We start from the raw sequence: 13,191 nt of genomic DNA on the forward strand, positions 1-13,191 counted from the left end.
CCGATACAGCCTGGCCCTCCTCACTCACCGTACCGATACAGCCTGGCCCTCCCTCACTCACCGTACCGATACAGCCTGGCCCTCCCTCACTCACCGTACTGATACAGCCTGGCCCTCCCTCACTCACTCACCGTACTGATACAGCCTGGCCCTCCCTCACTCACCGTACTGATACAGCCTGGCCCTCCCTCACTCACCGTACCGATACAGCCTGGCCCTCCCTCCCTCCCTCACCGTACCGATACAGCCTGGCCCTCCCTCCCTCACTCACCGTACTGATACAGCCTGGCCCTCCCTCCCTCACTCACCGTACTAATACAGCCTGGCCCTCCCTCCCTCACTCACCGTACTGATACAGCCTGGCCCTCCCTCACTCACCCTACAGATACAGCCAGGCCCTCCCTCCCTCACTCACCGTACTGATACAGCCTGGCCCTCCCTCCCTCACTCACCGTACTGATACAGCCTGGCCCTCCCTCACTCAGCATACCGATACAGCCTGGCCCTCCCTCCCTCCCTCACCGTACTGATACAGTCTGGCCCTCCATCACTCACCGTACTGATACAGCCTGGCCCTCCCTCCCTCACCGTACCGATACAGCCTGGTCCTCCCTCCCTCACTCACGGTACTGATACAGCCTGGCCCTCCCTCACTCACCGTACCGATACGGTCTGGCCCTCCATCACTCACCGTACCCATACGGCCTGGCCCTCCTTCACTGACCGTACCGATACAGCCTGGCCCTCCCTCCCTCCCTCCCTCACCGTACTGATACAGCCTGGCCCTCCCTCCCTCCCTCACTCACCGTACCGATACAGCCTGGCCCTCCCTCCCTCACTCACCGTACCGATACAGCCTGGCCCTCCCTCACTCACCGTACTGATACAGCCTGGCCCTCCCTCCCTCCCTCACCGTACCGATACAGCCTGGCCCTCCCTCCCTCACCGTACTGATACAGCCTGGCCCTCCCTCACTCACCGTACTGATACAGCCTGGCCCTCCCTCCCTCACTCACCGTACCGATACAGCCTGGCCCTCCCTCCCTCCCTCCCTCACCGTACTGATACAGCCTGGCCCTCCCTCCCTCCCTCACCGTACCGATACAGCCTGGCCCTCCCTCCCTCCCTCCCTCACCGTACTGATACAGCCTGGCCCTCCCTCCTTCCCTCACCGTACCGATACAGCCTGGCCCTTCCCTCACTCACCGTACCGATACAGCCTGGCCCTCCCTCACTCACCGTACCGATACAGCCTGGCCCTCCCTCCCTCCCTCACCGTACCGATACAGCCTGGCCCTCCCTCCCTCACTCACCGTACTGATACAGCCTGGCCCTCCCTCACTCACCGTACTGATACAGCCTGGCCCTCCCTCACTCACCGTACTGATACAGCCTGGCCCTCCCTCCCTCACTCACCGTACCTATACAGCCTGGCCCTCCCTCCCTCCCTCCCTCACCGTACTGATACAGCCTGGCCCTCCCTCCCTCCCTCACCGTACCGATACAGCCTGGCCCTCTCTCCCTCACCGTACTGATACAGCCTGGCCCTCCCTCCCTCCCTCACCGTACCGATACAGCCTGGCCCTCCCTCCCTCCCTCCCTCACCGTACTGATACAGCCTGGCCCTCCCTCCTTCCCTCACCGTACCGATACAGCCTGGCCCTTCCCTCACTCACCGTACCGATACAGCCTGGCCCTCCCTCACTCACCGTACCGATACAGCCTGGCCCTCCCTCCCTCCCTCACCGTACCGATACAGCCTGGCCCTCCCTCCCTCCCTCACCGTACCGATACAGCCTGGCCCTCCCTCCTTCCCTCACCGTACTGATACAGCCTGGCCCTCCCTCCTTCCCTCACCGTACCGATACAGCCTGGCCCTCCCTCCCTCACTCACCGTACCGATACAGCCTGGCCCTCCTTCCCTCACCGTACCGATACAGCCTGGCCCTCCTTCCCTCACCGTACCGATACAGCCTGGCCCTCCCTCACTCACCGTACTGATACAGCTGACTGAGGATGCAGTCGAGCAGCCGCCGCTCGGCCTCGCCGGTATCGCGTTCACCCATTGCCTGCCCTTCCCCCTTGTCACCCCGACGTTTTACGTCAGTCGTCGCACTCTCAGATGTCACTACGTTTTCGACGTCAGGCCATCAAGCCGAGGAGGGACATACGCCACGTGGGGCGGAGAGAGCTTCGCTGACGTCTTCTCATCGGCGGGCGCTGTCCCACGAGGGGGCGGAGCTTATTGTTGGGTTTGGGTAGCGGTTGGCGGGGGCGGAGCCTGTGCTGACTCGCGGGAGGAAGAAAGGCGATTGGTTATTCGTGGGAGGACAGTGGGCGGAGCTTGCGGCAGCTCGAGGGGAGACGACAAAGCGATTGGTTGGTTGCGAGGATGGTGGGCGGAGCCGCGGCCTGCCGGGCTGGTGGTTTGCCTTTTGGCTGGTGCTTGGTGACAGTCGTTGGTATTATGAGCCGTGGATGCCTCACATGGCCCGGATCACCATGGCGGGCTCGACTGTGGAGTCCCTTTACTCGGTGAGTGCGGGGTGGTGTTCACAGAGGGAAAGTGGCCTGTTGGGCGCCGTCTCCCTGCGTGGAGCATACCCTGGGCCCCGCCTGAAGGCTGTCGATTGCGAGGCCAGTGGTGACAGATGGTTGCACTCCGAGGAGGGTCGGCCCACAGCTGCAGAGATGGAGAATAACAACCTTTAAGTGTGAGGTGGAAACGCTATATTCCCAAGAACATCAGTGAAATAAACCCCAAGAGGAATGGATTAGGAAAGCACATTCTTCATGTTGGAATTACTGATGAAGTTTTATTGGATAGTGAATCAGTCAATATGGTGTCAGCAGAGAGAAATCTACCTTTCGGAAATGCATCTTCGATCACCAGTGATAAATTGTGGTTTTAATCAGTGGATGACATTTGAACGCTGTCTTTTCTCTTACGGTCTAAATAGTTAAGGGTCAGTGATGACACTCTCATCTAAATCAGAACATTGTGGGTTGAGAGATTTATACACAAATGTAAGATTCCATGGTATTACTGAAGGTGCTTTGCTCTGGCTGAGACATCAAGCTAAGGCCTTGATCCAGTCATGTTATGCCTTAGCAAATATCACTGAGATCAGTGTTTGTCGTCACCCTGTTGATAGGAGTTTGCTCTGCAAAAGGACATTTCTGTTTCCTACATGACAATCGTGAATAAGTTTCAAGCATGCTTTTTGCTAGGATGTGTTTTGTGATATCTCAGGTTGTTAAAGGCTAAAAAGATATGTAGCGTCTTAAACAGCTGAGATAAGCAATCTTGAGAGTCAGTAACTGAATAAGAAACCAGTTGAAAATAAATGAAGTTCATAACTGAGAGTGTAATGGCTGGTATAAATTGTGTGGACCAGAAATTATCAGGTGATACTAGAAATCTTATTTCTCAAGTTTGTGACTGGTTTCCCAAGGATGTGTAAAAAGCCTTGGAAACTTGCCCTTAATCCATCCACTTGGAACAAAGCACAGTTCTTAAAGAGATTGGCAAAAGATTCATACGTGATATTTAAGAATAGACGTTTTACATGATTAATTGTTATCCAGAATACACAAGACTGAAAGTACAGTGGATCAACTCATCTGTGACTTTTAAAAGGTAACTGGATAAATATTTCAAGAGTTAGAAAAACATTCCTGGTCGGTCTGTTGGGAAAGAGTAGGAGAACGAGAATGGCCAGGTAAAAAAAAAGAATGGGGTATATGTCATCCTGAACTTGAACAAACCATAAATTCATAATTTTATTGAATTTATAATCCTTTTATTGCTAAGGATGAGTAGTACATCTGAGGACATTGACCCGAGTTTACTGATAAATGTGAAACAATCCTTAAACTTTCATTTATTTGCTATTTGTAAATGACTGATTTCTAAAGTAGCTTTCTAAATGAGTGTTTTGAATTTTTGCTCCATTTAAGTATATTTTCACAAAATTTGACAATTTCTGCAAATTAGATAGTGAGAAACAGAAAACTGACAATAAGCAGTTATTTTTTTACTGAAGAAGACAAACAATGATTAGTTATGAAAGTCCTGACGTAGGGTCTCGGCCCGAAACGTCGACTGTACCTCTTCCTAGAGATGCTGCCTGGCCTGCTGCGCTCACCAGCAACTTTGATGTGTGTTATTAGTTATGAAAGGATTGTTTGAAAGTTAGAAAGTGACTCCGAAGAGAACTAGTGGTAACTGCAAGGTTTACAGGAGTGTTTACAAAATGGAATGACAGCTATATGCTGGGCTCAGCAAACGGAAGTGCATCTCTTGAAGACAAAGACTTCGGATGCTGGAAGAGCTCCGTGTCTCAAGCAGTGTGGAGGCAAAAGGTGTCTGTCGACATTTCAGGTCAAGACGCTGCGTCGGGATTGAGGGGGAAGACGATAAGTTTCTGGTGTGTGGCAGTATAGAGGAGCTGTGGGACAGGGGCTGAGGTGTGATATGTGGATCCAGGGGAGGTGGTGATGGTGGGAAAATGGAGCCAGGTGTGAGAGTGAGGGAATGGGAAAGGTAAATAAAGGAAAGAAGAAACCTAGCTGGGTAGTGATCACGTGTGGGAGGAAAACACTGGCAGTGTTGGTTACCTGAAATTGGAGAATCTGGCATTCAAAGATTTAAAGATTAAGCTTATCTTTATTTTTCACATGTACATCCAAACATACAGTGAAATGCATTGTTTGGATAACCCAAACCTATAAGTCTTTGGAACGTGGTAGAACCTGGAGTACCCAGTGGAAACCCATGTTGTCACAGGGAGAACATACAAACTCTTTGCAGACAGTGTTATGTATTAAACCCCAATCACAATCACTGGTGCTGGAAAGTCTTACTCTAACTACTACACTACCTTGCATATGATTGGTTGCCACCTGTCCAATCAGATACAAGATTTGTTCTTCAAATAGGTAAGGTGAGGCCCTTACTGTCCTCAGTAAGGACTTCACCTTTGTCCCCCTTCGCCCACACCTCGGCAAGTTCCGTGTTCGCCATGACGCTGAACTCTTCTTCCGCCGGCTCCACCTTCCAGCCTACTTCTTCGGCAAGGACTCTCCCACCCCCAGCGATGACCCCTTCTCCCGTCTTCAACCCTCCTCCTCTTCATGGACACCCCACTCTGGTCTTCTGCCTGCTCTGGATCTCTTTATCGCTAACTGCCAACGGGACATCAACAGTCTCGACTTCACCGCACCTTGTCCCCATTCCAATCTCACTCCTTTGGAACGCTCTGCTCTCCACTCCCTCCGCACTAATCCTAACCTTACTATTAAACCCGCTGATAAGGGGGGTGCTATTGTAGTCTGGCTTACTGACCTCTACCTTGCCGAGGCACAGTGACAACTTGCAGATACCTCCTCTTATTTACCCCTCGATCTTGACCCCACTAAGGAGCACCAGGCCATTGTCTCCCACACTATCACCAGCTTTATCCGCTCAGGGGATCTCCCATCCACTGCTACCAACCTTATAGTTCCTATACCCTGCACTTCCCGTTTCTACCTCCTCCCCAAGATCCACAAACCTGCCTGTCCAGGTAGACCCATTGTCTCAGCTTGCTCCTGCCCCACCGAACTCATTTCTGCATACCTCGACACTGTTTTATCCCCCCTTATTCAATCCCTTCCTACCTATGTTCGTGACACTTCTCACGCTCTGAAATTTTTCGATGATTTTAAGTTCCCTGGCCCCCACCGCTTTATTTTCACCATGGATGTCCAGTCCCTATGTACCTCCATCCCCCACCAGGAAGATCTCAAATCTCTCTGCTTCTTTTTGGATTCCAGACCTAATCAGTTCCCCTCTACCACCACTCTGCTCTGTCTAGCGGAATTAGTCCTTACTCTTAATAATTTCTCCTTTGGCTCCTCCCACTTCCTCCAAACTAAAAGTGTAGCCATGGGCACCCGTATGGGTCCCAGCTATGCCTGCCTTTTTGTTGGCTTTGTGGAACAATCTGTGTTCCAAACTTATTCTGGTATCTGTCCCCCACTTTTCCCTCGCTACATCGATGACTGCATTGGCGCTGCTTCCTGCACGCATGCTGAGCTGGTTGACTTCATTAACTTTGCCTCCAACTTTCACCCTGCCCTCAAATTTACCTGGTCCATTTCCGCCACCTCCCTCCCCTTTCTAGATCTTTCTGTCTCTATTTCTGGAGACAGCTTATGTACTGACGTCTACTATAAGCCTATGGATTCTCACAGCTATCTGGACTATTCCTCGTCCCACCCTGTCTCTTGCAAAGATGCCATCCCCTTCTCGCAATTCCTCCATCTCCACCGCATCTGCTCTCAGGATGAGGCTTTTCATTCCAGGACGAAGGAGATGTCCTCCTTTTTTAAAGAAAGGGGCTTCCCTTCCTCCACCATCAACTCTGCTCTTAAACGCATCTCCCCCATTTCACGTACATCTGCTCTCACTCCATCCTCCCACCACCCCACTAGGAATAGGGTTCCCCTGGTCCTCACCTACCACCCCACCAGCCTCCGGGTCCAACATATAATTCTCCGTAACTTCCGCGACCTCCAACGGGATCCCACCACTAAGCACATCTTTCCCTCCCCCCCCCTCTGCATTCCGCAGGGATCGCTCCCTACACAACTCCCTTGTCCATTCGTCCCCCGCAATCCCTCCCCACTGATCTCCCTCCTGGCACTTATCCGTGTAAGCGGAACAAGTGCTACACATGCCCTTACACTTCCTCCCTTACCACCATTCAGGGCCTCCAGGTGAGGCGACACTTCACCTGTGAGTCGGCCGGAGTGATATACTGCGTCTATTGCTCTCGATGCGGCCTTCTATATATTGGCGAGACCCGACGCAGACTGGGAGACCATTTCACTGAACACCTACGCTCTGTCCGCCAGAGAAAGCAGGATCTCCCAGTGGCCATACATTTTAATTCCACATCCCAATCCCATTCCCATTCTGACATGTCTATCCACGGCCTCCTCTATTGTAAAGATGAAGCCACACTCAGGTTGGAGGAACAACACCTTATATTCTGTCTGGGTAGCCTCCAACCTGATGGCATGAACACTGACTTCTCTAACTTCCGTTAATGCCCCACCTCCCCTTCGTATCCCATCCGCTATCTATTTATTTATTCATTCATTCTCCCTCTGTCCCTCTCACTACTTGCTCATCCTCTGGGCTTCCCCCCTCCCCCTTGTCTTTCTTCCCAGACCTCCTGTCCCATGATCCTCTCGTATCTCTTTTGCCTATCACCTGTCCAGCTCTTGGCTCCATCCCTCCCCCTCCTGTCTTCTCCTATCATTTTGGATCTCCCCCTCCCCCTCCAACTTTCAAATCTCTTACTAGCTCTTTCTTCAGTTAGTCCTGATGAAGGGTCTCGGCCCGAAACGTTGACTGCACCTCTTCCTAGAGATGCTGCCTGGCCTGCTGCGTTCACCAGCAACTTTTATGTGTGTTGCTTGAAATTCCAGCATCTGCAGATTTCCTCGTGTTTGCATTTGGTTCTTCAAATTTGTGTTGGGGGGCGGGGGAAGAGAGAGAGAGAAAGAAAGAATGAACGCGAGCGTTCATGCGTGCCCTTAACTCCTGGTGGAGTCATCGGGGCACCGTCATGACAAGCTTTTTGCACCAATCATCATACAGCGTGTCTTGGGCATCTGAGACCTGGCGGAGCCCATCCCTCACCAGGTTTTTTTTTGGCCACAAGTAGCAATGGAGAAAGCTGATGACAGACAGACCAGAGTCAGAGCAGGAAGGAGAATCAAAACTACACGACTGGGAGCTGTTGTGGACAGAACATCGATGTGCAAAATGGTCATTGATTATGTTCTTTGTTCCTCCATTGTAGTGAAGGCCATGCTGTGTGCACTGACTACAGTAGACCAGGTTGGAAGAGGTTCCTGTAAATTTCTGCCTCACTTAGAGGTGCCACTTAGGTCCCTGAGTGGTGGTGAGGAAGGAGATGAAGCAACAAGTGTTACACTTCCTACAGTTACAGGATAAAGAACTAAAGGATGGGGAGGGGAGGATGGGAGTGGTGAGCAGAGCAAGGAGTCACAAAAAGAGTAGTCCATTTGGAAAACAGAAAGGTGGGGTAGAGTGAAAGATATCACTTTGGACCTGAATGAAATGGTGAAGAAGGATATGTTGGGTGCAGGGATTAGAGGATTAAAGGTGAGGACAAAGGGAATCTGGAGATGGAGGTGTGTCGTGAGAGCAGACATTAAGGAAATGGAGAGGTGTCGTGGTGTTGCGAAAACTTGTTTTGTAGACCGTCCATACAGATCATTTCATCACATCAGTACATCAGTGTCGTAGGATGGAAGAGTAATAGCGGAACTCAGAATTATACACACAAATGGTAGACCAGGCAGCATCTAGGAAAAGACTACAGTTGACGTTTTAGGCCAAAGCCTGTTGGCAGGACTCCACAAATCTTTGCAGATTTATGTGGTCTTTGGCAGAGCAAAGTTTAAAGTATATTTTCTTATCAAAGTACATATATGTCATCATATAAAACCCCGAGATTCATTTTCCTGAGGGCATACTCAGCAAATCTATAGAAAATTAACTATAACAGGTTGAATGAAAGATCAGCCAGAGTGCAGAAGATAGCAAACTGCAAGCATATATATTAATAGCAATAAATTACAAGAACATGAGATAAAGAGTCCTTAACGTGAGATCATTGTTTGTGGGAACATCTCAGTAATGGGCAAGTGAGAGTAGTTATCCCCTTTTGTTCAAGAGCCTGGTGGTTGAGGAGTGATAACTGTCTTGAGACTACTGTTGCAAGTTCTGAGGCTGTTGTACCTGCTACCTGATGGCAGCAGTGAGAAAAGAGTTGTTGCTTACCAAGCCATGATGAATTAAAGAGGATGCTTTCTGTGGTACATCAGTAAAGATTGTTAAGTTTCAATAGACACATGCCAAATTTGACATGTACATGCATTCCATGTCAGAACCTCCCCGACTCTTTCCTACTTCTGCTATGATGCTCCTTAAAATCATTTCCCTGAGTTTTTGGTTTTGTCGCTATATATACTTAAGTGGCCTGACATGTTTAAACACTTCTGTGCAATGAAAAAGGACCGCAAAGGTAGTAATCTCAGGATTACTGCCTGTGCCACGCGACAGTGAGAGTAGGAATGCGATGAGGTGGAGGATAAATGCGTGGCTGAGGGATTGGAGCAGGGGGCAGGGATTCAAGTTTTTGGATCATTGGGACCTCTTTTGGCGCAGGCGTGACCTGTACAAAAAGGACGGGTTACACTTGAATCCTAGGGGGACCAATATCCTGGCAGGGAGATTAGCGGGGGCTACTGAGGTGACTTTAAACTAGAATGGTTGGGGGGTGGGAATCAAATTAAAGAGGCTAGGCGTGAGGAGGTTAGTTCACAACAGAGGGATGCGAACCAGTGCAGAGAGACAGAGGGGTGTAAAGTGAGGGTAGAAGCAAAAAGTACTAAGGAGAAGAGTAAAAGTGGCAGGCTGACAAATCCAGGGCAAGCATCAAAAAGGGCCACTTTTCAACATAATTGTATAAGGGCTAAGAGAGTTGTAAAAGAGCGCCTGAAGGCTTTATGTGTCAATGCAAGGAGCATTCGTAATAAGGTGGATGAATTGAAAGTGCAGATTGTTATTAATGATTATGATATAGTTGGGATCACAGAGACATGGCTCCAGGGTGACCAGGGATGGGAGCTCAACGTTCAGGGATATTCAATATTCAGGAGGGATAGACATGAAGGAAGGGGAGGTGGGGTGGCGTTGCTGGTTAAAGAAGAGATTAACGCAATAGAAAGGAAAGGCATAAGCCGGGAAGATGTGGAATCGATATGGGTAGAGCTGCGTAACACTAAGGGGCAGAAGACGCTGGTGGGAGTTGTGTACAGGCCACCTAACAGTAGTAGTGAGGTCGGAGATGGTATTAAACAGGAAATTAGAAATGTGTGCAATAAAGGAACAGCAGTTATAATGGGTGACTTCAATCTACATGTAGACTGGGTGAACCAAATTGGTAACGGTGCTGAGAAAGAGGATTTCTTGGAATGTATGCGGGATGGTTTTTTGAACCAACATGTCGAGGAACCAACTAGAGAGCAGGCTATTCTGGACTGGGTTTTGAGCAATGAGGAAGGGTTAATTAGCGATCTTGTCGTGAGAGGCCCCTTGGGTAAGTGTGACCATAATATGGTGGAATTCTTCATTAAGATGGAGAGTGACATAGTTAATTCAGAAACAAAGGTTCTGAACTTAAAGAGGGGTAACTTTGAAGGTATGAGACGTGAATTAGCTAAGATAGACTGGCAAATGACACTTAAAGGATTGATGGTGGATATGCAATGGCAAGCATTTAAAGGTTGCATGGATGAACTACAACAATTGTTCATCCCAGTTTGGCAAAAGAATAAATCAAGGAAGGTAGTGCACCCGTGGCTGACAAGAGAAATGAGGGATAGTATCAATTCCAAAGAAGAAGCATACAAATTAGCCAGAGGAAGTGGCTCACCTGAGGACTGGGAGAAATTCAGAGTTCAGCAGAGGAGGACAAAGGGCTTAATTAGGAAGGGGAAAAAAGATTATGAGAGAAAACTGGCAGGGAACATAAAAATGGACTGTAAAAGCTTTTATAGATATGTAAAAAGGAAAAGACTGGTAAAGACAAATGTAGGTCCCCTGCAGACAGAAACAGGAGAATTGATTATGGGGAGCAAGGACATGGCAGACCAATTGAATAATTACTTTGGTTCTGTCTTCACTAAGGAGGACATAAATAATCTTCCAGAAATAGTAAGGGACAGAGGGTCCAGTGAGATGGAGGAACTGAGCGAAATACATGTTAGTAGGGAAGTGGTGTTAGGTAAATTGAAGGGATTGAAGGCAGATAAATCCCCAGAGCCAGATGGTCTGCATCCTAGAGTGCTTAAGCAAGTAGCCCAAGAAATAGTGGATGCATTAGTGATAATTTTTCAAAACTCATTAGATTCTGGACTAGTTCCTGAGGATTGGAGGGTGGCTAATGTAACCCCACTTTTTAAAAAAGGAGGGAGAGAGAAACCGGGGAATTATAGACCGGTTAGCCTAACGTCGGTGGTGGGGAAACTGCTGGAGTCAGTTATCAAGGATGTGATAACAGCACATTTGGAAAGCGGTGAAATGATCGGACAAAGTCAGCATGGATTTGTGAAAGGAAAATCATGTCTGACGAATCTCATAGAATTTTTTGAGGATGTAACTAGTAGAGTGGATCGGGGAGAACCAGTGGATGTGGTATATTTGGATTTTCAAAAGGCTTTTGACAAGGTCCCACACAGGAGATTAGTGTGCAAACTTAAAGCACACGGTATTGGGGGTAAGGTATTGGTGTGGGTGGAGAATTGGTTAGCAGACAGGAAGCAAAGAGTGGGAATAAACGGGACCTTTTCAGAATGGCAGGCGGTGACTAGTGGGGTACTGCAAGGCTCAGTGCTGGGACCCCAGTTGTTTACAATATATATTAATGACTTGGATGAGGGAATTAAATGCAGCATCTCCAAGTTTGCGGATGACACGAAGCTGGGTGGCAGTGTTAGCAGTGAGGAGGATGCTAAGAGGATGCAGGGTGACTTGGATAGGTTGGGTGAGTGGGCAAATTCATGGCAGATGCAATTTAATGTGGATAAATGTGAGGTTATCCACTTTGGTGGCAAAAACAGGAAAACAGATTATTATCTGAATGGTGGCCGATTAGGAAAAGGGGAGGTGCAACGAGACCTGGGTGTCATTATACACCAGTCATTGAAAGTGGGCATGCAGGTACAGCAGGCGGTGAAAAAGGTGAATGGTATGCTGGCATTTATAGCGCGAGGATTCGAGTACAGGAGCAGGGAGGTACTACTGCAGTTGTACAAGGCCTTGGTGAGACCACACCTGGAATATTGTGTGCAGTTTTGGTCCCCTAATCTGAGGAAAGACATCTTTGCCATAGAGGGAGTACAAAGAAGGTTCACCAGATTGATTCCTGGGATGGCAGGACTTTCATATGAAGAAAGACTGGATGAACTGGGCTTGTACTCGTTGGAATTTAGAAGATTGAGGGGGGATCTGATTGAAACGTGTAAGATCCTAAAGGGATTGGACAGGCTGGATGCAGGAAGATTGTTCCCGATGTTGGGGAAGTCCAGAACGAGGGGTCACAGTTTGAGGATAAAGGGGAAGCCTTTTAGGACCGAGATTAGGAAAAACTTCTTCACACAGAGTGGTGAATCTGTGGAATTCTCTGCCACAGGAAACAGTTGAGGCCAGTTCATTGGCTATATTTAAGAGGGAGTTAGATATGGCCCTTGTGGCTACGGGGGTCAGGGAGTATGGAGGGAAGGCTGGGGCGGGGTTCTGAGTTGGATGATCAGCCATGATCATAATAAATGGCGGTGCAGGCTCGAAGGGCCGAATGGCCTACTCCTGCACCTATTTTCTACATTTCTATGTTTTTTTTTGCTGAATTAGTAGTATTAATAGAAGTGATTTTAGATTGTAAAGTAAGGTACGCGATTGGAATCTCTCTAACTGTACATAGAGGTAGGGACACTTGACTCAACCAACCCCTGCTGACTCTTTGTCAAGATATTTGAGGCACATACACTGTAAAACTTTTTCTTTATCTTGGCAAGATACCACCAATATAAAGAAACTTGCAAATTACTAACGGGAATTCCACTCCACTTCATGTGACATCACAGCCAATATTTCTGTTGAACTCTTGCACAGTTTGTTTAAGAACTTAACGTCCAACTGAACATCATCCAAAATAGTTCAAGTGTATCTTGGTGTTTAACAGCACCAGCCCTTCAGTTTTTAGCACTGTAGGATACAAGTAGTGGAGAATACTTATTTTATTAATGTATAATCTTCAGATTTATTTATCATATGTACAGTAAATATAGTGAAATGCTTAACTTACATTAACAACCAATACACCCAAGGAAGTGCTGGAGGTGGTGGGGTTGGGGGAAGATTACAAGAGTCACCACACTTTCTAGCAACAACATAACATGCCCACAATCTTCCACAGAACACAACACGTTAGAACACAATTAGCAACAAAACCACAACATCAAAACAAACCCCTTGCGTCCCTCCCACCCATGCATGCGCGCGCATATACACTCGCACTCTCTCGCACTTATCCAGCTCCAGAATGG

The 13,191-nt window shown here is 48.5% G+C and overlaps 2 protein-coding genes across 2 annotated transcripts in view; both read left to right on the top strand.

Moving 5' to 3' along the window:
• LOC134357316 (E3 ubiquitin-protein ligase TRIM9) overlaps positions 1–2,453 on the top strand; it is a 46,664-nt gene extending 44,211 nt beyond the window's left edge. The window contains exon 7 of the mRNA XM_063068719.1: positions 2,007–2,453. Coding sequence (XP_062924789.1) covers positions 2,007–2,453 — 447 coding nt within the window. The remainder of the gene's footprint in view (positions 1–2,006) is intronic.
• Positions 2,299–13,191, top strand: part of gnpat (glyceronephosphate O-acyltransferase) — a 43,241-nt gene continuing 32,348 nt past the window's right edge. Inside the window, exon 1 of the mRNA XM_063039863.1 lies at positions 2,299–2,535. Within this exon, the coding sequence (XP_062895933.1) occupies positions 2,479–2,535 (57 nt within the window). The 5' untranslated portion in view covers positions 2,299–2,478. The remainder of the gene's footprint in view (positions 2,536–13,191) is intronic.

The sequence above is a fragment of the Mobula hypostoma genome, chromosome 2 (genome assembly GCF_963921235.1).
Source record: "Mobula hypostoma chromosome 2, sMobHyp1.1, whole genome shotgun sequence".
Lineage (NCBI taxonomy): Eukaryota > Metazoa > Chordata > Chondrichthyes > Myliobatiformes > Myliobatidae > Mobula > Mobula hypostoma.